The sequence below is a fragment of the Chiloscyllium plagiosum genome, unplaced genomic scaffold, assembly GCF_037043375.1.
Source record: "Chiloscyllium plagiosum isolate Xiang-an unplaced genomic scaffold, Cpla_swu_hap1 HiC_scaffold_31, whole genome shotgun sequence".
In the NCBI taxonomy this organism is placed as follows: domain Eukaryota; kingdom Metazoa; phylum Chordata; class Chondrichthyes; order Orectolobiformes; family Hemiscylliidae; genus Chiloscyllium; species Chiloscyllium plagiosum.
In genome coordinates, this window is record NW_028270169.1 from 62,685,061 (window position 1) to 62,711,360 (window position 26,300).

The following is a 26,300-nucleotide window of genomic DNA, read 5'->3' on the forward strand; positions in this document are numbered from 1 at the left end:
TACAAAATGACATTAATTACATTTAATTAACTTCTGTAATCACTATTGAATATATACTCAGACATAAACCAATGAGGAAAAAAAAACAGCTTTTATACCCAAATGCATCAAGATAAAAACTCAGGCAAAATCTGGTCTTTTATTAAAACATTGTCTCCGAGGTCTGAAAGCTTCTTCCTATTACCCAGTCTGTACAAGTATACAAATACAATTTAGTACTTTAGGAAAGAGTAATATACATTAATCTTGTTGCCATGCACTAGTGCAGGCTTTGATGTCAGGACAGCTCCTCACACTCCCCAAGCACAGCAATGTGAGCTGCAAACACAAAGACCTACCACTAAGGTCACTGTTGGTGATACGCAGAGTTGCATTTTCAGACTGTAATGAGCGGTTCTTTTCCAGCAGAAGTACCTCGAGGGTTTTGGATGCATCCTGATAAAGTAACAGTAATGTAGTCAGACTTACTTAATGTTAAATGCATGATATTTCAGTACTCATCTCGCTTAATCAAGGATTCATTAAGAATCAAAATTAACGGCAGACATTTAGCCCAAGGCAACCTCTTTCAGAAGAGAAATCCTTTAAAGGTGCACCATCATTATAAAGTGCCTGGTAAACCTTTTGTTTACTGCAAACATACAAGATGAAATGATGTACATTGTGTCTACATGTGTATTATCTCATCATGAAGGAACCAATGTACACTCTTCTGCTTTGGCAGACAAAGAAAGATTTTACACATCAACCTTTCATACCCTTTCAAGCTTTTGGCAAAGGAATAAAATTTCTGCAGTTTGCCCTAAAAAAAAACTGTATTCCAAGAATACGAACTATATTAGTAAAATAAAGCAAAGCAAGAATATGTTATCTTGAAGTTCAAAAGAAGATTATTTTAAACCAATTCTTCACTTTCCAAATAAACCTTACATTGTCCTGTAACAATCAAATAGGTTACCTTTACATTCTAGAAACACTAATTTATGTTTCCATCACCAAAATCCAGCCTTATGCCAATACCTACTGTCAGAATTTGATGATTCTGCTATTGCCTGAATTTTATTCATGAGCAAATTTAGCAAACAAAGAGTGAGATTTGAGGTTTGTTTGTGGGTGGGTAAGGGCTTTTAAAATCTTACCATCAAACGTCTAAGTTACTTTTATAGACATGATGCTCTATATTAAAGTAAGTGAAGGTTTCGAGTCAATTTGGGCACCATCACAAATTCACAATTTCAGATTTGGAGAAGAAACAAAAACGGTTGATATTATTTGAATCAAAAAATTCAATCACATGATTTAATACTATTATAGTTAACACAAATGTTACACTAGGTTTGATGATTAGCATGCTCGGTTACCATAATAAGATTGGCAGGAAGAACACAGTAAGTCAGGCAGCATCAGGAGGTACAGAAGTCGACGTTTTGGGTGTAATCCTTTTTCAGGACAGGGGTGGGTGTAGAGGAGGGCACAGATACAGGGAGTGGTAGGAGCAGGGTGGTGAAGTGGGGATAGGTAAAGACAGGTAGAGAGTACAACCTGGTTGGTCAATGGGAGGAATGAATCCAATTGGTGGGCAGGGAGGAGTGGAAGGAGGAGGAGGGGCTGGGAAGGGAGGTTATTTGAAATTGGAGAACTCAATGTTGAGTCCTTCGGATGGGCCCCAGCTACACCTGCCTCTTTGTCGGCTATGTTGAAGTTTTTTCTCACTACCATGACAAGATGGCATTTTCATTAAGAAATGAAGCTTCCAATGTAATACTTGTCTAATACTTGGTAAAATGCTATGCAGTATTTGCTTATCAGTGCTTTCTACTTTTTTTGATGTATAAATAGATGCTTTTATAACTCATTTTATAACTGAAGAATTTCCCACTGATTAAAAACCCTTAAAAATTCTACAACTGTCCCCACAAAAAACTGACCAGCAAACAAAATTTGTTTATTTAATTTAAATGGAACTAGCAATAACAATAAATGGGAAATGAAATCCGATCATCTCATTCTCACCCAAGCCAAACTCCTCCGCATCTTACCTCTACATTTGTGGCTTATGAGCTGCAATGTATCAAAAACATTCCTGTCTGCGGACCACTAAAATTCTAAAGACACTAGTGCTTTCCACAGAATGCTGTTTTCAGACTAGCTTTTATCTTTCCTTGAAAATTTGAGCAAAGCAATGAAAATGCAGATTATATTCTGTTTAAGGTACCATTTGATGTTATGCTCTAGATGTGTAAGGGCAAAATAACAAATTTCATCAGTTCAGGTGCAAAAGATCAATCTGTAAAAGTACGACTTGTAAAGAAAATTTGGATTACTATTAACATTTAAAAGCTTAGTATTCAACTTGTGTGGGATTTGTAATACCCTCCTCTTAGTCTGACCTAGTATTTACTTTAAAAAGTATTCAAAGCATAAGGTGGAGGTTAATCACATTGCACTTAAATACTAGAGATAAGTAAAACGTTTGTGTTAGGAATTGTAAAGGTATTGCATATACAGGTACTAGGCATGTAAAGGCAATCTTAAAGTCACGGTTGGTTATACTTTTAAATTATTGTAACTGACGGAGAATGAGTCATTTTTAGTCAATGCACTGCATATAAATATGCTTTGCAACTCTTTGCCAACTCATTACAATTCTGCGAAGATGACTTGGTTCCTGTACAGCTTTCAAAAACACAAATATTTGTTCAATCAATTTTCTGTAAATTCCCTAAGCTTTCCCACAATTACAGTATTATACATGATTGCAAATTATTCCAGCTGACAGCTTCTCAGAAATAATTAAGCATTGCCTTTTCTTGTTTTAAATACCAGTGCAAACAAACTTCTGGAGTGTTAGAAAGTTATCGGCAAATCTAAAATTCAGTGGTAAGTTGTATTAATGATCATTAACACGAATCACAGAAGGGCTACAGCAGTTACATAAGGAGGGCATTCAGTCTTTCATGGCCATGCTGGCTCTCTGCAAGCACAACTAAGCAAGTCCCACACTCCTGTCTCTTTCTCACAGCCCTGAGAACATTTTCTTCATGTGCTATCAAACTACCTATGGAAGCCCCAATTAGCTTCTGACACAGTCCCAGGTAGCACATTGTAATTCTAATCAATCACTGTTTACAAAAAAATCCTCCTGCTGCTGTTTACTTTTTTAACAATCACACTGAATCGATATCATCTCAATCCTCCCATCATTAGGAATCATTTCTTTCTGTCAGCCGTATGTATGATTTCTGATTTTGAACTGTGCTACCAAATCTCCTCTCAACCTTTTCTTCTCTAAGGAATACAACTCTATTCTTTTCTAAACTATGCTTGTAACAGAAGAAACTCACCCATGGAACCACTCTCCTAAATTATTTCTAAACCCTTGTAAAATCTTCTTATTCCTTCTTTAAGTGTGATGCCCAGATTTGGACACAAAACCCCAGTGAAGCCAAAACAGAGTTTCATAAGGGTCCATCATGATGACTTTGCTTTTGTCTCTTATGCTTCTTTTTATAAAGCTGAGGATCTCATGTGCCTTCTGAACTCCTTTTACAATCTAACTTGCAACCTTCAATGATTTCTGCTCACATACTGCCAAGGCCTCTGTCAGAAACCACTTTTAGAATTGTGTGGCATTCTTCCCACCATAATGAATCATTTGACACTTTTCTGCATTAAACTTTATTTGCCATATGTCTCCCCATTCCACTAGCTATGTTCTCTTGCTGCCTATTACTGTCCTTATCTTGATCATGATATTTGCAAGTTGTGCGTCTTTTTCATTAAATCACTATAAAGAACATCTTAGGTGGCATCTATGAATTCTTGAATGCAACTGTTAGATGTAAATGTCTCTGCAGTATCCTAGTTTGACCACGTTTTAAACAATGATGGGAATTGACTGAGGTACACCCATGTATGATTAACAATGCTAACACAGCAGAACAAAATCCAGGCATTTTATGAAAACATGTAGGAAGGGTTTCGAGGGATATGGGCCAGGTGCTGGCAGGTGGGACTAGATTGGATTGGGATATCTGGTCGGCATGGACAGGTTGGACCGAAGGGTCTGTTTCCATGCTGTACATCTCTATGACTCTATGTGAGATTATTTGTCCAAAACTCTGATCCTTAAAAGTTTCAAATCTATAATTCTATAAATCTATAACTCATCTCACCCAGTCCAAATATTCTCCTAGAAATTTAATAATCTACCATCATTTTATTGTATTGATGGATAGCACCTAAGCATTATGTGTTATAATATTATGTAACTTGGAATTTATACATTAAATACAACAAATTATTAAATTCCAACAGAACCTACCTGTGACCCAGATCCTTCTGATGCTACAAATTCCATTGACTTCAGGATACTGGAAACAGGAGGAAAATTATTGTTTAATCATGTTCTTGAATTGGCACAAACAACATTCAAATATATCACTACATTAATAAGGATGGTAGGAGTAATAACACACACTTCCAGGTATCAATATACAAAAGAGAAGAAATGCTTAAATTGTCTAAGTTATTAATGTGCCAGGTTACAAATTAAGCTTTTAATTTCACCAATAAACACTTCCACATAACTAACGAATTTATAAAGCAATGTTAAAATTCGAGCATGTAGCTATAAATGTAATTCGACAAGGCTTTTAAGAGGACTAATATAAAAGTTAATAAGAAGGTAACTTTTACACGATCAAAAGCTTTCAGGTCACCCATGCTGACTGCAACACTTTCAACCCTTTAGGAGTTATTCATGGAAGATCAGTTACAAATGTGAACTTTCTCAATCGGTAATGAATTACGTAATAAAAATCAAAATGTGACAGTATTCTAATTAAAACATTACTACGACAAATACTCTACGTCTCAGGAAAAAATCTTCATAAACCATAATTCCAGAACTGAAAATGTATTAAGTAACAAATTAGGAGCGAGAGCAAATACACCAGATGTGGTTCTCACAATGTGCTTCCTGTGATGCATCCTGAATATATTACAAAAATCAAAGGTGATATATAGATTCAAGTTATTGTTGCTCACTAAGCAAGCACCAACTCGCGAGATATAAAACTGCATAAAAACAAAAATGAGGACCGATTCTGACAGTGAAAAATACTCATTTTTAACTATTTACTTTGACAACTTTTCTACAAACACGCTTTTGACCATCTTGCAGTTATAGTAAACCACACAATTAACAACCATCTAATTTTGAGAATACTCATTAAAGGGAACATCAGTGGGCCACCCTTTCAATTCTCAAATCACTGGATTAGCACAAAGGAGCCCCAATATAGAAGAATGTGCTACAGTTCCTAGGGTTTTGAGATAATTCACTAACTTCTTGTCATGACACACTTTTCTCACAAGAAACAGATTGTGCGTATAACCTTTAAATTTCTCTGCATTATATCCTTCCTAACATAACAGTTAAAATCTATTTCTATTTCTTCGACCAAATCTTTGGTCACCTGCCTCAATATCTCAACATCTGACTTTGAAGAGCTCTTCTATGAAGAGCTTTGGACAGTTTATCATATTAAAGGGACATTTGTAGAAAGTGCTGTTGTTAATACCAATTTAATCTAAAATTAGCATAAGATCCTGTACCAAATCTTGTCTTCAAAGGCAACAATGCAAAAGCTTGAGAACCTAATTTAATGAATTAGAACAGATAATATTTTAAGTATTTAAATAAATGAATGATTACAGCAAAATATAATAAAGTACAGTGAAAAGCTTTCATTTGTCGCCATAATCCTGCACCATTTTGAAAGTTAAAGAATGAGAAAATGAAAAGATGTTGCTTAAAGAGATGTCTGTCTACATATGAGTTCTGAGCCAGCTCAGAAACACACCTCACCAAACCCAACTCATGCAAAAGTCATTAATCCTCATGAGGAGGAGGAGAAAATGAGAAGAGAGGACTGGTCATAATTGGATGATTGGTCATAATCATATTGAATGGCAGAGTAGGCTATAAGAGTCAAATGAACTACTCCTGCTCCTAGATCCTATACTTCTATGAAAGGAAAAGTGTGAGAATGTGCCAAGAAGAGGGCCAGCGGATTGCTGAGCAGGGAAACAGAGTTAATATATTTATAGTCAAAGGATTTGTCATCAGAAGTTGAACAAGTTAGAAGGTAATCGGTTCTAAGCAAGTGAAATGGAAGACGATAGGAAAAAGAATAAATGGAAAGATCGGTAATAGGATACAAGGCAGAAGAGATGAAATGACAAGAGAGATGATAATGCAGGGCCAAACTCAAAAATAATTTTGTTACCCAACTTACCATTGAGTAACTGTTTTTATACAACATGACTACCAGAATATTAAACAACTTTTATTATTCTGTATTCACATTATATATGGTAAAATAAATCATCATCTGATCCAATCTGCATATGCTGCCTTTCTCATCAACTTGACCAATAATTTTTCTGTTGGTGTTCTGCGCTAAGAAACCACACAGTTCTACTGAAATTATTACTTCCATTGAAGGATGAAACATGCAGCAAAGAGGGGTATGTAATTTTAATTGTTCAAACAGTTACAAAATAACAATTGTATTTCAAAGTTAAATTGTTCCACTGAGCTTCACTCATAGAAGTCTACAAATATGAAAGTCATAACAAACATCTACATTGCTAGATACTAATGAACAACTTATCTCATGACATTACAGCCATTTCTATTTTCTGAATGATTGTTATAAGTTGCACAGAGCACTAGAGTAAGCAAGAAGACCTATCAATTTCTCAAGGAGAAGGAATTGCTTTGCTACCTAGATGCCAGGATCTGACCCAAATCTTCCTTCAAATAAATAAGAAATTTTGGGGAGTGGATTTCCATATCTGAACATTGGCTTTTGTTTTGAAAAGATGCTTACTTTTTAAATGAGCAAATAGTGAAGTATTTATACTTTCATTTAATTAGTTAAGATTAGTCATATCAAAACAAGGTAAGAAATAAGAACAGGCATATGGCATTTGACCCACCAAGCCTGTTCTGCCATATATAAGATCTGATTGCGGTCTTAAAGTCGTAGAGATCTACAGCACAGAGAAAGATCCTTCGGCCTACTGTATCCATACTAGTCAAAAACACTTTAATTCCATTTTCCAGCACTTGGCCCATAGCCTTGTATGTTGTGCACAAGTGCACATCTAAATACTTCTTAAATATTATGAGGTCTCTTACATGCAGAGAGTTCCAATTTCCTCTCTAGTACAATCATATCCCTCCTATAATATAGATTCCAGGACAGAACACAAAAGTCTAGCTGTCATCTGACTAACATTTTATAAAATCTCCGCTCCTAAACACTTTGCCTTTACTCAATAAAGTCAAGTATCCCATAGGCCTTCTTACTACTTTATAAACCTATGCTGATAAGTTGAGGGCCTGCTGGACATATTCACCAAGATCCCTTTGATCCTTGGTGCTTTCCAGGATTCTATTGTTCACCATGTAGTTCCTTGAGTTGTTTGTCCTGCCTACGTGCCTTTCTGACCCACCCATCTATATCTTCCTGTAATCTAAGGCTATCTTCCCCGATGTTAAACACCCCATCAATTTTTGTTATCATGCGCAAACTTAATGACCAAACCTTGTTTCAAGTTCAAATCATTTATGTAAACCACAAATAGTAATGACCTCTGTGGGTCCTTCCTAAATGAGCCTTTGCCTTTTGGTCTATCATTCTTAGTAACTACCCTAACAAACTTACTTCTCATTCTTCTAATTTCCTAAGACCATAAACCCAACCTGGACATTTTCTGCATTACAGGGATCAGCAAAGTGAAACTTCCTGAATTGCTTCCAATGCAAGAATATCTCTCCTCAGACCATCTTCAAAAAAGATCAGACTGTCAGCAATAGGCTTCTTCTCTGTGACCAGGACACCGGTGATCTCACAAGGGGCGAATATGTACTATGACAGATGCCGAGATAGTGGCTGGATCAACGACATCCATGCTGTGAGCAGGATGCAGGGGACCCTCACTGATCACTCAGAGTCTCCATTTCTACTGGTAAATGTTTTATTTATGAGCAATCAAACTAGCTGCAAAAAATAAGCATGCCATGGAACTGTTTGTCCAGTTGAAGTGTGCCTTGATACTGCACAGGTTGGGAACCACTGTTTTACAGTGACAATGCAGATTCTGCCCTCTAAGGGGCACAACAGACCTTAATTGCATGGCAACTACAAAAGAAAACAAGAACAGCACTAATTCTTGGATATAGCCTTCTTTGATCTCACGAAGGCGTTAGATATGCTTAATCATGAGAGATTATGGAGTCTTCTCCTTCGTTTTAGCTGCCATCAAGAATTTGTCACTATCTTCAGTCTTCCCCATAATGACATACAAGCCGTAATCCTATCAATTCATGCTTGGACTCGGGTCAAGCAGGGCCATTGCACCAACATCCTTAGAATCATACACTGTCTATGCCCCTCAAAGCTCTGTATACTTCAATCAGGTTCCACCCTCAGGCTTCTTTGCTCTCAGGAAATCAATCACAACCTATCTAGTCTCTCTTCATAACTGAATCTCTCCAGCCCAGGCCAATTCCACTGCATTCTCTCGAATACAATCACATCCATCCTATAGCGTATCGATCAGAACTGCACACAGTACCCCAACTGTGGCCTAATTATTTTATATACAGCTCCATCACAACTTCCTTAGTCCTTGCATTCAATGCCTTGAAAAATGTATGTATCTCATATGCCTTCTTAAACATCTTCTCCACCTGTCCTGCTGTCTTCAAGGCTCCATGGACATTTACACCAAGGTCTCTCGAATGCTCTATACTTACTAGGACCTTTCTATTCATTGTGCTCTCTAGTCTTATTAGTACTCCCAAAATGTATCATCTCACACTTTTCGGGTTAAATTCCATTTGCCAGTGTTCAGCCCATCTATATCTTCTTGTTGTCTAAGGCTTTCCTTCTTGCTATTTACCACATCACCAATTTTCCTGTCATCTGTGAACTACATTCCTGTTTCGATCATTTATGCACATAACAAACAGCAAAGGATTCACCCTGTGGTACGGTAATGGACACAAAATCACTGTTCGACCATCACCCTCTGCTTCCTAGGCAATTCAAGGCAATTTTGAATCCAATTTGTTAAATTGTGCATGATTCCATAGGTTTTTAATTTCTTAGCCAGTTTGCCATGCTAACCCTTGTTAACAGCCTTTCTCAAGTCCATAAACTGTACTTCCCTCATCTTCACACCTGTAGTCACCTTCTTGAAAAAATTCAACCTCATTCTTATCCATTTTTCTCACTGCAATGTTCCACCTCATCCTGAACAAGCTTCCTGCTGGGGTGGAGCTAATCTACAGAATGAACATCCACTGCCTGAAGGCCACAGCTAAAGTAGTCTTGTTTTCTATCACTGAATTATGGAATGTCAAAATGGTTGTGTCTGCCGTCATTAGGGGCTGAGCTCCAAATCATCATCAACACCTTCTCCGAGGCATACAGAGCATAGGCCTTAGTTACATATTTAAGACACAGGTCCTCTACCAAAGTTTTTGATTCCGTGAAACCTGTTCCTGTCACATTGCATTGCCTCTGAAATTTCAAAATATACAAGCAAATCTTGGACAATATAGACAACTTTCCATACCTTGAGATCTTACCTTCAGAAAGGACAACGAGGCTCATTGCCACCTTTGTTATGCTAGTACAGCCTTCAAGCAGCCGACGAAGAGATTGCATGGAGGCTAAGTCCTCAAACTCTGTAACAAGCTCATTGTTTACAGAGTAATAGTAGTGCATGCCCTCTTGTATAATTCAGGGACATTGACTATATACAACAGGTACTTCAAAACCATGGAGAAGTGGCATCAGAGCACTTCCACAAGGTCTTGCAAATCCATTGGCAAGGACACCACTGACAGATTTCTCACTCAGGCCAATACCCCTAGTATCAAAGCACTGAAGCAACACAATGAATCAGCTCCATTATTCACATTCTTGAAAAGAGATTCCCAATCTAAGTACACTACTCAGAGGTTCAACATACCAAATAAAAAAAGTGACAATGGTGTACCCAATCAGCCAATGGATTTCTTCTGCTGAGGAGAGCAATAGAAATGCTTCAAAGACATCCTCAAAGCCTTCTTGAAAACGTGCAACATCCACAACAATATTGGGAAATACCAACACCAACGAAAACCCTGGTCCAAGGCTGCTCAAAGTGGAGGGTAAGTATCTGGAAAGAATCTGAACACCTTGAGTCTGAAGACTGACAGCAAACTGAAGTCAAGTGTGACAGACTAAGGACCATGTGGCAAGCTGGGCATCCCATCCTCTTATTTTTCCAGACACTGCCTGCTTCACCTGTGACAGAGTGTGTCGGGCACGTACTGGACTTTTCAGAAATCTGAGAAGTCATTTTTCATACAGAGCATGTCATCCTTGAACAAGGAATTGCCTGAGAAGAATAAGATGATCTTTCCTTAAATAAGGAGAGCAAAACTGTGTGCATTACTCCACCTGTGGTCTCACCAATGTTTTGCACAATAGTAATATGACTTGTTCCATGTACAAAGTCACTCATGGCTTTAAAAACCACAGCACTCTACAGTCACTCTCCACTTAAATAATATTCTGCCTTACTATTCTTCCCACTACTTCACATTTTTCAACATAATATTCCAACTAACAAACTTTTACCCACTCACTTTAATTATCAATAGCCTTTTGTAGGCTGTCCTCACATTTTTGTTTTCCTGTCTATCCTTGTGCTGTCAGCAAATTTGGCTGCGGTATCATGAAACACTGCAATGGCTGCAATGAAAAGCCACCATATAGTAAGCAGTTTGTGGAAAGTGACTACTAGTTACAGAAGAATCACCTTGTTGAACAGAACAGCAAGTGTTGTTGCATTGTAAGCCTGAGCATTTTCCATATTTCATCCAAAGACTTGTGTGTGTGAAAATTGTAAATTAATACTGTCAAAATACTGCTCAAAGGTTCACTGGATTGATTCCAGGGATGAAAGGTCTGTCACATGAAGAGAGATTGAACAGTTTAGGTCTATACTCTCTGGAATTTAGAAGAATGAGAGGTGATCAAATCGATTCAAGATGAAAAGGGTGCGGATAAAATAGATGAGGAGTGGATGCTTCCTCTTGTGGGGCAATTGAGAACGAGAGGTCATAGTCTGAGGATAAGGCATAGCAAATTTAAAACAGACTTGAAGAGAAACTACTTCTCTCAAAGGGTTGTGAATCTGTGGAATTCACTGCCCCAAAGGGAGGTGGATTCTGGTCAGTGAGGAAATTTGAGAAGGAGTTAGATTTTTAATTGGCAATGGGTTGAAGGGTTCTGGGGAGAGGGCAGGAAAATGGGGGTAATGAGCTTATCAGCCACGATCGAATGACGGAGCAGACTCAATGGACCGAATGGCCTAATTCTGCTCCTATATCTTATGAACTTATGATCAAAGCTACAGGATACAACTCCTTTTGTTGAGATCCTCAGATGCCAATGCATTTCATTTTCAATAAATTAATGGGGAAAATAATTTTGACTGAAATTCAAATGATTATTGCCCAGTCTATCACAACTTAAGAGTTATAGAGTTGCACAGCATGGAAACAGACCCTTCAGTCCAACTCACCCATGCCAACCAGGTATCCTAAATTAATCTAGTCCCATTTGCCAGCATTTGGCCCATATCCTTCTAAACCCTCCCTCTTCATACACCCATCCAGTTGCATTTTAATTATTGTTATTGAACTAGCCTCCACTACTTCCCCTGGCAGGTAGTTTCTCTGCACCCTCTGCATCTTCATGCTACTCCTTGGATCCCTTTTAAATCATTCCCCTCTCACCACGGTGGCACAGTGGTTAGCACTGCTGCCTCACAGCGCCAGAGATCCGGGTTCAATTCCCGCCTCAGGCGACTGACTGTGTGGAGTTTGCACGTTCTCCCCGTGTCTGCGTGGGTTTCCTCCGGGTGCTCCGGTTTCCTCCCACAGTCCAAAGATGTGCAGGTTAGGTGAATTGGCCATGCTAAATTGCCCGTAGTGTTAGGTTAGGGGAAAATGTAGGGGTATGGGTGGGTTGCGCTTCGGCGGGTCGGTGTGGACTTGTTGGGCCGAAGGGCCTGTTTCCACACTGTAATGTAATCTAATCTACACCTTAAACCTATGCCCTCCAGTTTTGGACTCCCTTACCTTGGGAAAAAGATGTTGACAATTCACCTTATCCAAGCCCCTTATGATTTTTATAAACCACTATAAGGTTCACAATGCACACTGAGGATCAGAACCAATACCTCATTTTTATGATCAGACTAATTTCTTAAATGAATAAAAAAACCTTTCAGGTCCTGAAACATTTCAATAAGAAAAATAAATGGAATATGGAAAGAAAAACGTCTCAAGAAGATAAGTACTACCATAAATAATCTTTAAAAGATGAATGAGTTAGTTGGATTTATTTTTGTTAGGTAGAATACCTAATACACTACCATAAAAGGTAGTGAATGTAGACTTCAAAAGCAATTGGTTATATACTGGAAACAAGAAATATTTTGGGGTGATGGAGAATAAATAATGGAGTAGGTTAATTTTTAAAAAAGCTGGCACAGACACAGTGGTTCCAATGGTGTTCAATGATTCTAATGTAACTGCAATACAGTAATATAGTTTTACAAGTTTGGATGCTGCCTCATGTGAGCCTTTGGAAAGTGTGTATATCTGACAGACCTAATAAATCGAAGAAAGAAGTAAATGCCCTGAAAACAAATTTCTATTGAAAATTTCAACAATAAAAGACATTTTCAGAAGATGATCCAGCAATCACATGTTCTCATGATGGCAACAGTCCAAATCATATCCTGCCTTTGACTGATATTCATATTCAGTGCTCCCCTGAAGGACAAATGTCAAGTCTCGGCAAAATCACCTATGGAAGGTCCCAGGAAATTATGGACATATGCTTCCAATTCACACCCCTTAAGTGTACTTCTGAGAGAGCTTTGCGGAACAGAACGTCTGTAAATATCAGTGTACACAGGGAAGTCGGACTTGGGAGAGGGAAGTAAGCTAAGTAGATTCTGGGAATATGAGTGAATGACAGCTCACGTTTCAAGCTAAATTTCCTACTATTTTTGACAAGATGTACAGAAAGTCTCATACTGAATTAACACTCACCTCAGCTCTTTTTTAATCTCTTCATAGTCAGACTGTCCTTTCAGCTTTTCCTCTAGATGCTTCAAAATAGATGGAAATGATTTATAAAATATACTAAAAGTGCAGTAATTTACTGTTCAGCACAACAGCACAGAAGTGAAATTCTGCAAACTCACAATAAGACAGATAATTTCATGATAGTATCAGAAAACTTGTACAAAAGTTCAATCATATAGCTCTCAGCCCATTTCCTAAAATACTACCTTTCAAAGAAGTAAAAATAATTTCATACGTTCATTGGAAATAGCAGTTTCATACCTGGTCTACAAATTCTTGAATTTCTTTATGTTACTGTTCCTCCTCCGCAATGAGCTCTGAATTAGATACTCTCCTCACCATAGTAATATACCAGAACTTACCCAATTGCTAATGATTCAACATCTGTGCAAATTAAATAAGATAAGCAAGTCCAGAACAGGCAGGCATTTGCAAAAGTAATCTGTTGACATGCAAGTAAGGTAAAAAATTATACTTGCTTCAAAAATTATAGGTTAAAAGCACAATCTGAAGTCTGCTCTCTGAATACATTTATTTGATAATGCCCATAATTTGAAAATTGAGTGTTTTTTTACCTTGAGTGTGCTGTTCTTCGCACTGAGCTGCTGCTCCAGTTGTGAGACCTGACTTGCTGAGGTCTCACGAAGTTTGGTCAGGTTTGCCTGCAACCTCTGTACATCCTCAACTAATTGCATTATCTCACGGTCTTTTGCTGCCAATTCAACTTCCAGACTTGATCGTGTTAGCACTTCGATAGCTTGTTCCTAATAACCAGAACATAAGTTTTGTATGAACTGTAGCTTTCCTGAAATTACTTTAGTACCATACTAAATGGTTTGCACCTTTGGAAATGTTTCCCAGTTGATAGTAAACTGATCAAGTTAGAACCCAGAATTAAATGACTTGAAAGATTACATGTTTAATTTTCACTGTTCCTTAAAGTTACGGCGAATCACTGAAGCCTATTCACATGAGGCTGCAAAAGTTCTTAAACAACAGAACATAAGTTTATTACACAAACAAAGGAATGTATTCATTATTTTGCCCTTAAAAGAGTTTGTATTTTAGTCAATGCTGTGATCACTGAAGTATCCCATTATCAGATTATTTTCCATGGATTCTGGAGATAATTTTACAATTCCTGTCCAAGCCTGAGGCATGCATCTTACACAATTCTGAGGGTCTGAACTTTTTCAGTTCTAACAACTTGAAAACTTCTATTTAAGGTCTGCTGGCTTATAAACTCCAAAGACTAGAAATCTTTTCTGCTGAGGTGACTGATTACACTGAACTGAATTACACACTTGTTTCGTCTAAACCAAATTATAAAACTTGATTTTGCTGCTTTGAAGTCAAAACAAAACCAATTGCCTAACTGTGTTTATTTTGCACATCATAAACCCAATATAATAAACATCTTATCTAAGAATAGCTCAGATGGTTGTAGTTAATTGACTGTAGTTATAAAAACAGAAATTACTGGAAACTCTCAGCAGGTCTGGCAGCATCTGTGGAGAGGAAGCAGAGTTAATGTTTCGGATTCAGTGACCCTTCCCAGGATGGAACTGATTTGAGTGGCATGAAGCAGAGAGTGATGGTTGACAGTGTTTTTGTGATTCAAGCCTGTGCCCGAAGGATTCTGCAAAGATCAGTGTTGGTGCCTTTGCTGGTTGTGGTATATAAAAACAATTTAGACTTGAATGTAGGAGGGTTGATAAGTAAGTTTGTGGATGATATGAAAATTGGTGGGATGGTTAAAAAAAAGAGAGTACAGCCTTAGATTAAAGAAGGATAGATGGTCAGATGGGCTGATCAGTGGCAAATGGAATTTAATCTAGATAAATGCGAAGTGATGCATTTGGGCAGAACAAACAAGGCAAGGGAATACACAATGAACAGTAGGACCCTCCTCCCTGGTTCTGGATTAGTGGTGCTGGAAGAGCACAGCAGTTCAGGCAGCATCCAAGGAGCAGCGAAATCGACGTTTCGGGCAAAAGCCCTTCATCCCTCCTCCCTGACCTATCACCTTCATCCCCTCCCCACTCACCTACTGTACTCTATGCTACTTTCTCCCCACCCCCACCCTCCTCTCATTTACCTCTTCACCCTTCAGGCTCTCTGCCTGTATTCCTGATGAAGGGCTTTTGCCCAAAACGTCGATTTTACTGCTCCTCGGATGCTGCCTGAACTGCTGTGCTTTTCCAGCACCTCTAATCCAGAACCCTGGTGTACATGTCCAGTGGTCCCTTAAAATAGCAGGACAGTTACGCTAAAGTGGCTCAGAAGGCACATGGGATACTTGGCATTATCAGTTGAGGCAGAGTAATTAGGAGAAAGGTGGTTATCTTTGCCAGAGCTAGAGTATTATGTGCAGTTCTGGAATCCACTTTATAGAAGGGATGTGATAGACTGGAGAGAGTGAAGTGAAGATTTACCAGGGGTGTTGCCTGGGCTGGTGATGTTTAATTATGAAGAGAGATTGGACAGACTAAGGAAAACAACAAATGCTGGAGATCATAGTGAGTTAGGCATCTTTCATGGAGAGCAAGCTAATGTTTCGAGTCTAGAGACTCCATCAGCGTTGACAGACCAGGGTTGTTTTCCTTGAAGCAGAGGAGGCTGAGAGGGGACATGATTGAGATATGTAAAATTATGAAGGGCATGGACAGAGTAGACAGGAAGAAACCTTTCCCTCTGATAAAGGGATCAACGAGTGGGTGGATACAAAGTTAAGGCAATGGCAGGAGGTTTAGGGGGAATATGAGGAAAGATTGCTTCACCCAGAAAGTGATGGGAATCTGGAACTTTCTGTGAAGTTGGTAGACTCAGAAACCCTCATAATATTTGAATAGTAATTAGATGTACACTTGTGATGTCAAGATATACAAGGCTATGGGCCAAGTTTTGGAAAACGGAATTAGGATAATTAAGTGGTTGCTCATTGGGTCAAAGGCTTTTTTTCTATACGATAGACCTCTATGACTCAAAGGCTTCTTGAAATACTCCTTCAGAAACATAGGTTGTACCTCAGTATTTCTCAACTGATTATTATTTATAAATGTTACATTGAAATCCAAATGTTATCAATATACACAGCATATCCAGATATATCCACTTTTTAGGTATCTGCAGGTCCGAAGTTTAAACGGTAAAATTATACCTGCTCTTCCCCCTTTTAAAAAACTGCTGTTGTTTTGACTTTTTTTTTCCAAAGTTCCAAAACAATTCAACAGCATATAAAACAGTAACTGCTACTCCTGGAATTCGAGGAAATCACCTCCAACACCTAAAATACCTCAAAAAAAAGAGCAGCTCTTACAGCCAGAAATTTTTCCTGTCCTCCATCTTGGATTACGAAGATTGATGAGGGCAGATGTGATCTATATGGACTTCAGTCAGGCGTTCGACAAGGTTCTCCACGGGAGACTGATTAGCAAGGTTAGATCTCATGGAATAAAGGGAAAACTAGCCATTTGGATACTGAACTGGCTCAAAGGTAGAAGACAGAGGGTGGTGGTGGAGGGTTGTCTTTCAGACTGGAGGCCTGTGACCAGTGGAGTGCCACAAGGATGGGGGTTGGATCCTCTGTTTTTGTCATTTATATAAATGATTTGGATGTGAGCATAAGAGGTCTAGTTAGTAAGTTTGCAGATGACACCAAAATTCGAGGTTTAGTGGACAGCGAAGAGGGTTACCTCAGATTATAACAGAATCTTGACCAGAAGGGCCAATGGGCTGAGAAGTGGCAGATGGAGTTTAATTCAGATAAATGCGAGGTGCTGCATTTTGGGAAAGCAGATCCTAGCAGGACTTACACACTTAATGGTAAGGTCCTAGGGAGTGTTGCTGAACAAAGAGACCTTGGAGTACAGGTTCATAGCTCCTTTAAAGTGGACTCGCAGGTAGATAGGATAGTGAAGAAAGCTTTTGGTATGCTTTTCTTTATTGGTCAGAGTATTGAGTACAGGAGTTGGGAGGTCACGTTGCGGCTGTACAGGACATTGGTTACGCCACTGTTGGAATATTGCATGCAATTCTGGTCTCCTTCCTATCGGAAAGATGTTGTGAAACTTGAAAGGAATCAGAAAAGATTTACAAGGATGTTGCCAGGGTTGGAGGATTTGAGCTATAGGGAGAGGCTGAACAGGCTAGGGCTGTTTCTCTGGAGCGTCGGAGGCTAAGAGGTGACCTTATAGAGGTTTACAAAATTATGAGGGGCATGGATAGGATAAATAGACAAAGTCTTTTCCCTCGGGTCAGGGAGTCCAGAACTAGAGGGCATATGTTTGGGGTGAGAGGGGAAAGATATAAAAGAGACCTAAGGGGTAACATTTTCACAGAGGGTGGTACGTATATGGAATGAGCTGCCAGAGGAAGTGGTGGAGACTGGTACAATTGCAACATTTAAGAGGCATTTGGATGGGTTTATGAATAGGAAGGGTTTGGAGGGATATGGGCCGGGTGCTGGCAGGTGGGATTAGATTGGGTTGGGATATCTGGTCAGCATGGACAGGTTGGACCGAAAGGTCTGTTTCCATGCTATACATCTCTATAACCCTACTGCTATGAAGCACCAGTGTACAAGCTCAAGATTTCTGATTTGAAATGTATGCCTGTGGTAGAATGGGAATATTATAATACAGGTGCATTTAATCCTGCTGCGTAGAACTCTGGCTTTGTATTGGGGCTTTTCCCTCAACAAGGTCTCTTTTATGTTTGACAGAGGACTTATGTTATAACAAAGTATGAATCCTGTGACAAAATGAACTTTTCTCATTTTAAACGTTACTTTCTACACTTCTAGAATCATATCTTGGGTTATTGCCAACTTCAATTCACACAAAGATGAGCAGATGCTATTATTCTGATCTGTCAGCTGACAGGAGAAGAACAAACTTGTCACTAGCAACATAATAGTGGTGTAAACTTGTTACAAATTTATCATTTCAGGGAACCATAATTCATATTGGCAAATATCAAGTATTATTGATAGATGCGACTCCATCGTCTCAATAATATGCAGCAATTTCAGAGGGCTTTCCATGCAATTCACAAAGCACTGTACTAAACCTTGGGTCATGATTCAAAGAATAGCCAACTCCAACCTTACATTTACAAACATCTATTTCTAACTTCTCTGAAAAGATCAGGGTTAATGGCTGGCTGATTCACTCTGTATACTGGGTGGTTGATGAGCAGATATATCATCTCAGACATCGATAGCAATGCACAGAAAAAGGCAATGTGGCAAGAGCAGCTAAAACTTTGCAGCCTTATGGTGTTTTAAAGCCTGAGTCAACTTGGTCATGGAAGTTAATTTAATGAAAACCTACAGTAAGTGGTCTTTGTTTTACAGAAAATGGGTTTTACGGTAATGTTACAATAAGGCAAAGAAATAGAACCTACTCTTAAATATTCAAAATGCAGTTGAACCATGTTATGTAAATAAACACATTACAAGTTCAAAGCCTGTGCTGCAAGTAAGTTCAGGTGTTTATTAGTCCATCATCTGTCAAGGAGAGATCATGTTGCAGCATGAGATATACCAGCAGCTTGGTGCATTGTTTACATGATATTGGGAAGGATACATTTCAGATCATATAGACTATGAAGTCTGCTTAACATGAAAGTGACACTATTACAATTTGGCTGTAAATTAGTGAGGAAAAGAATTCTGAACTTATTGTTGTTTTGCTTATGCTGACTGAGTGCTATCAAGCATGATACATTGCAGGATTTTGCTTATGTCACAGAGACTGCAGGCTCCCATACAAGGATTGTTTTCAACACCTTGTAGTTTTATGAGCATTTCTATGGTAATCCTAAGGGTCTTCTGGGATTACTCTTAGACTGCGTAAGAGATGAGGTGGGAATCAATATCATACAAGTAGCGCATTATGTATGATCCATTTCGACCAGCTCCTAAGATGCCTAGTCTCTCGGTGCTATTCTTAGCTATACATTCTTTAAAAGTTTCCCATTTTGAACTAGTTGTTTTACACATCAATGCTTGATTCAAATTTATCTGGTCAGATATCTGGTCATATTACAATGCCACTGAATCACATGGATGAACAGTTATTCTAGAATTCGGTTATTGTAACACATTTTTAACAAATTAATGTTAACAAGATAGAAAAAAATACATTTTTCTGTGCGAAAGTTGGTGTCATTGTCTCAGCCTCTTACAGTCATAGAGTTATTCAGCACAGAAACAGACCCTTCAGTCCATGCCAATCAGATATCCCAAATTAATCTAGTCCCATTTGCCAGCATTTGAAACATATCCCTCTAAACCTTTCCTACTCATGTACCCATCCAGATGCCTTGAATACATTTCTCTTCATTTTAAGTTATATCTTAACCATGTTACCATCTTTTTCAGTTCAACTGCACAACTATCATTGGTACGTTAATCTTTAATGGAGAAAATTGATCTAAAATTAATAGATTTACAGTTGGAAAGTGATTTAGAGAGCTCTTAAGTCAAAAATGTGTGCAACAGTCAACCCTTCATTCGAACCATCATGTTAATGCCTTACCACATCAGGAGCTTTTTGGATCTGAGTGGCCAACTGCAGGGATTGGTTCGCTGAGGAAAGCTGCTCACGCAAAGCCTCTGCTTCTCTCTGAACCACCTCTGCCCTCTGAAGGAAAGAGAAAAGAAACAAAACACACTCATTCAACAGCTGACAAATTATATAGGCCCATTAGTCAATTTCTGCATCAGTGACTATAACAGATTTTCCTTAACAGTCAACCTAATAAATGTAAAAAGAAAATACTGAAAGTGATGGATATTCATTTTAAACAGTACAAGGAGGAAATAATTGAGTGATTATGACAGTAATTTAACGCCAGGAGCAAGGAATCCCTGCTGATATTAATGTTGCAGCTCAGCGAGTTTTTGAGACGCAACAAAAACAAGTGGAACGACATTTTATTTTCAATTTCTTTTCCACAGATGAGACCAAAAGGGACTTTCTCTTGGTATGGGAGAGGGGAGGAATGGGAGATGAGGGATGGGGATGGGATGGAGATAAATGAGAGAGGAGGGTTGAGGATGACTGGGACAGGAAGGGTGGAGATGACTGGGAGAGGAGGGGAGAGGAGGGGTGGAGAGGGGAGGGTGGGAAGAGGAGGGAAGGAAGAGAAGAGGAGAGGTGGAAATTATTTGGAAAAGATGGCTCGGGAGAGGATGAGTGAGAAGATAGGAGAAAGAAGGGGTGGGATGGGATGGATTGGGAAAGGAGAGGTGGGGATCCTCTCGGGAACGACAGTGGGAAAGTGAAGGTGAGACAATTGAGGAATAAAGTTAGATATTAGTACTAGGAGAAGGGATGGGCAGGAAAGGGCATGTCAGGATGCTGAAACAAAAAGGGGATTGAAAAGATCAAGGAGTGGAGGAGGAGTTGATCAGAGGGGAGGGACAAGGTGATGACGTGAGGGAATGAAGTGATAAGGGAAGTGGGTGAGAAAATATGGGGACGGATGAGTTGACGAAGGGAGGGGATAAGAGGAGTTGGCAAGCTTATTGGATGAAAGGAATGGATGAGGAGGTACAAAGAGGGGATGGGACAGGGAGGTGCACGAGGAAACAAGAGGAGGGACAAACTGATGAGGGGAGGGACAAGGGGAAGGGGTTGGTCAACTGGCCTAAGCAAAATATTAGTCAAAGCATTAAAAATTAGTTACCTGATTTGCTCTTTCCAGATCTGTCATGATCATTTCAATTTCATCTGCTCTGTAAGAGATTCAACAATTAATGAAGTAATATCCTGAACACAATACCAATAGGTCCACACAATAATGGCACACCCCCAGGTGTATTCATTAAGTATAGAAATGTCCTCAGTGGAACAGTCAAGGAGAAATTTCGTCCAGATGTTATATTTAGGGCCAGATACAAATATGCTTAGTATCTACGCCCATCTTATTTGTTTGCTTTTAGACAAACAAATCACAATTGTAACTGTACAGAAAACTTCAGACACTCTATTATCTGACAGCAATTCTCACAGATTATGTTTCTCACTAGGCTAATAAAGAAATTGTTTGAGGCCAGCAGGAATCTATATGAATTACATACTGGAAGCTGGAAGTAAACTTTCAAGTCTGAAAAGTGTATCACACTGGGAGCAATGAACAAATCATAGCATTGCACAAGGGAATTTACAAAAAAGTGTATTACACAGGAGAACTCAACACAGGAAAATAACTCGCATATATACAATTTTATTCCTGCTTAACTGAACCCAGTAGCAGTTAGCTAGATAACAAAGGCCAAACCAAAGATCAGTTTAGCTCTGTACAGCCCTCAGCCTTGGTAAAATGAACATAAACAGTGAGAGCAACAGTACTATATAACAGGCCTATTAACATTTGTGGTTATCTTTTGACAGATCTTCATTCAAAGTTTTAGATTAGATTACTTACAGTGTGGAAACAGGCCCTTCGGCCCAACAAGTCCACACCGCCCCGCAGAAGTGCATACCCACCCATACCCCTACATTTACCCCTTATCTAACACTACGGGCAATTTAGCATGGCCAATTCACCTGACCTGCACACCTTTGTGACTGTGGGAGGAAACCCACACAGACACGGGGAGAACGTGCAAACTCCACACAGTCAGTCGCCTGAGGTGGGTATTGAACCCGGGTCTCTGGCGCTATGAGGCCACCGTGCCGCCCATCAATAGTTTTGAGGTGCAAGGCAGTAACATTTATTTGATAAGAATCACAAAAAACAGTCCATAACAAGTTGGAACAGTAACAAAACAACATATTCGTTGTGGCTATTCACAAAAAGTCTTTAAATTACAACATATAATCATCTCTTTCCCATAGCACCAGTCAAATTTTACATCATTAAGATATTTAATGGAATCAAATTTCTGTATCAGGTCTTAGATTAAGATTGATATTTAAAGCTAAGCTATTGTAATTCTGAATTTTCTGACATAACAGATTAGACAAATGATTAAGAGACAGAATCTTTATCCTCTTCTGATACTGAGCACCAGGTGGATTTCTTTAAATTAACATACTCAAAACATACAGCCGATCCACAGAATAGAATTGGTCAGTTGTTCCCTAATTTAAATCCCTTTTTAAATTGTTTGATATTTGGTATTCTGTGTTTGTTGAAAAGCTTCAGCAATATCACTGTTCTCAGTGATTTTACTTTTAACAGAAATAATATTAAGCAACATATCTGATTAAGATTTTCCATTTTTGCCTCATTTAATTCACCCAGAACTTTCTTTCCTCTTCATAAAAAGTAGATCAAAATACATGCAATCTTCCAGCATCCTCACAGTCAGGCACACATTGGACAGCTCATTTATTAAGTAGAAATCACTTATATTAAATTAAAGATAAAAAACAAGCCTTTTATATAAATTACCAATAATATCTATGCATTAAAAATAAACATGCATCCAAGAGACTAATATTACAAAAATAATTTCGCTTGAGACATTTCACTGGACTTACAACTTTTCATACAGATCCTGGCTTGTTCATGCCCCTGGGCTATAACTTTAGGGACCAATTCTTGTATAAGGTCACTGAAAAAGTTTCAAGCATTCAGTGCTCAGTCCAAAAGTCCTGTTAGTATCTAACGTTATCACTTGTCTATTTACCAAGCCCTTGCTGTAAATTCTGAAAACTGAAAATGACACTGCCTTCAAAGAAGCTATCTCCTGGGAACAATTTAATATTGAGTTCTATTATTCTTTTACACATGTCAGGATTCAAATCATTAGCGAACACCTGCAGCAGATAACCTATAATCTGCACAGTATTACAATAAACGTCAAATAAAATTTATACCAAGTACTGAAGTAAAATTAAACCACATGGATAGTAAGACAAAACCACAAAGCTAGGAACCACTGGCAACTTTTCTTTTTAAATAAGTTCAAAATTTGACTACACAAGCAATGCATTGCACTCTTGTGGGAAAATATGAGTTTTAACCTACATCAAAATACTGAGTGTGAGTGTGAAAGTGTGTGGCTTACTTACACCCACAATGATAGAAGGAAGATCTGGAATTTTGACCTAGTAACAGTGAAGAAACAATATTGTAGTTCCAAGACAGGATGGCATTTAGCTTGGTGGGATTCCCATGCATTTGCTGTCCATGACCTTCCAGGTGGTAGAGATCTTGGGATTTGAAGGTGCTGTGAAACAAATCATGCTGAGTGAATGCTGAAGGTGGTGAATGGGTGCCAAACAGACTGATTTGTCCTAGATGGCACCAAGGTTCTTGAGTGTTGTTGGAGCTGTACTCATCCAGACAAGTGGAGAATATTCCACCAGATTTCTGACATATGTTTGATAGATGGCAACAGGCACCAAGAGGCAGAAACGCCTCAAAATTTCTATCCACTGACCTACTCATGGTATTTAAAATGTTATTATGTTCAGTTACTTATTAATGTTCCTTATTAATGTTAACTCCTAGACGTTGATTGTTGTCTGGCACTTTTGTGCTGAGAAAGTTATTTTGCCACTTACGAACCTTGTTGCTATCTAGGCTTTGCTGCACACGGACACAGACTGCTTCAGTATTTGAGGAACTGTGAATGGTACATCTAAGCAAAAATATTGAAAATTGTCCAAGTATACCCTGTCAACAAAAAGCATAATTAGTCCAATCTGACTAATTATTGCCCATAATCACTCCCTTCAACATTAGTAAAGTGATTGAAGGTGTGTCATCAACAGTGCTATCAGCAGTATAGGTTGACCAAGCTGTTCTAAGGACTGCATTGTGTAATATGTTTTTAAGAAATTATAGAACAACCTCGATTATCTGAACGAGACGGGCGGGGAGTATTTTGTTCGGATAACTGACCGTTGAGATAACAGATAACGTTTTTACTGGACCTTGAAATCTTGCTCAGATAATCCAAAACTTGGATAATTGATGTTTGGATAACCAAGGTTGTTTTGTACATATCATTTGATGTCATAAAAGTAGGGAATATTTGGATATCATCCTGCACCTGATCTTGATAACTAAAATGAAGTCAAGTTGTCAGTCCATGTAAAGCTCCAAAGCAAATTTTATGTTCACTATAAACCAATGACAATCTTCATGACTTCAGTTTGCTCTTGGGGCACCACCAGCAATGGTGGACATGGAAAATCATGACCATGGTGTGACTTTTCTCACTCACTACGGCACCATACAACCAATTTAAAGTTATACAGCAGCATTTTTTACAAATTCACTCATGGTACATGGGCATCATTTATTAATTTAATGTAAAACATCAGTTCACTTCACAGGCATTTACTTCTGTGCTGTAGACCTTTATGGCTCTATGACTAGATCCATGCAGTGCAGAAAAGATCCTCGGGCTCAGAGTCTGCACTGACATAACTACCGCTAAAAGTGCACTAATCCCAATTTCCTTCCCGCATTTGTCCCATATCCTTGAATGCTGTGATATTTGAAGTTCTCATCCAAATATCTTTTAAAGGTTGTAAGATTTCTAGCCTCCGCTACCCTCCTGGCAGTACATTCCAGATTCACCGCTGAGGGAAAAACGTTTTTGCCAAATCTCCCTGAATCTCCTCCCCTTACAATCTTTACATCTGAATCATGCGTCCCCCCACCCCCTCAATCTTCTCTGGTCTAAAGAAAACAATCCAAGCTATCTAGTATCTCCTTATCACTCAATTACAGAGAGCAAGGGGTGATAGGTGGAAGAGGTTTGGTGTGAGACATAGGCAAAGTTTCAGATTATCTCAAGTTCACATTGGGGAAACTGATCCATGGAGAGCAGGAAGTATATTGGAATATTCAAGTAAAGAAGCATTAAGGCATGAATAAGGATTTCAGCAAATAAACTGAAATGGAACAGACCTAGGTGATATTATGGAGGTGGTCTTAATGATTGCACAAAATGAAGTTTGCAGCTCAAGTTGGCATTAAATGTGACACCAAGACTGGAAAAAGATTTGCTTAATCTTAAATAGCTGCCAAGGAGAGGATTGGAGTTAGCAGCTGGGGAATAGATTTTGGAGCAGGGCCTGAAAACAAAAATGCTTTAGTCTTCTTGGTAACTGCAGGAAATTTCAGCTCATCCGGGACTGGAAGTCAGTCAACCAGTCTGATAGTCTAGCAACAGTGGAGGAGTCAATGAAGGTAGTGGCGAAAAAGAGCTGATGTTGTCAGCTTACATGTGAAATCTAACACTGTGCTGTCAGGTAAGTGTTGACGAGCAGCCAATAAGTAGAAATTAGGAGAAGCAAAGAGCCCAATCTTAAAAGACATCATAAGTAGTATTGCAGGAGCAGGAAGAGAAACTAATACAATTGATTAGATAGATAAGAATGGAATCAAAGGCGAGTACTATGACTGTGAAAATCATTTAAAAATAGGATAAGGAAACAACTGTCTGTGTAGAGTTTGCACATTCTCCCTGTGTCTGTATGGGTTTCTTCCGGGTGCTCCGGTTTCCTCCCACAGTCCAAAAATGTGCAGGTTAGGTGAATTGGCCACGCTAAATTGCCCGTAGTGTTAGGTGCAGGGATAAATGTAGGGGAATGGGTCTGGGTGGGTGCACTTCAGCGAATCGGTGTGGACTTGTTGGGCCGAAGGGCCTGTTTCCACACTGTAAGTAATCTAATCTAATCTAATTCTCCCCATATGGATGACATGGAGATTCTTTGGAGACAGATAGTGTGGTCAACTATGTCAAAGTCTATAGGCAGGTCAAAAGGATTAAGGGGAATGTTTACCTTTATCACAATGTCATTGAAGATGTCATGGTGACTTCAATAAGATCAGCTTCGCAATGTGATAAGGGCAGAAATCTGACTGGAGAAATTGTGTGAAAAATGGCATGGATTTTGAGTTGGAGACTGAGAGGTGACAACACCTTTGAGAACTTGGAGAGGAAAGGGAGGTTGAAGATGGGATAGTAGCTTGCAAGAACATTTTTGGTAAGAGAGGCAATGATAGTAAGCTTAAAGGAGAGAAATAGAACACCTGAACAGGGAAAACCATTAACAATATAGATTAATGTGGGTAATCAGCAGTCAGT

General features: G+C 38.8%; 1 protein-coding gene across 6 annotated transcripts in view; it reads right to left on the reverse strand.

Moving 5' to 3' along the window:
- Positions 1-26,300, reverse strand: part of LOC122564179 (protein CASP-like) — a 632,323-nt gene that overhangs the window by 172,999 nt on the left and 433,024 nt on the right. For all 6 annotated transcript variants that reach the window (XM_043718862.2, XM_087977575.1, XM_087977578.1 and 3 more), the window contains exons 9-14: positions 20,930-20,978; positions 19,777-19,881; positions 13,810-13,998; positions 13,199-13,257; positions 4,325-4,373; positions 339-435 (exon numbers count right to left, since the gene is read on the reverse strand). In XM_043718862.2, the coding sequence (XP_043574797.1) occupies positions 339-435; positions 4,325-4,373; positions 13,199-13,257; positions 13,810-13,998; positions 19,777-19,881; positions 20,930-20,978 (548 nt within the window). The remainder of the gene's footprint in view (positions 1-338; positions 436-4,324; positions 4,374-13,198; positions 13,258-13,809; positions 13,999-19,776; positions 19,882-20,929; positions 20,979-26,300) is intronic.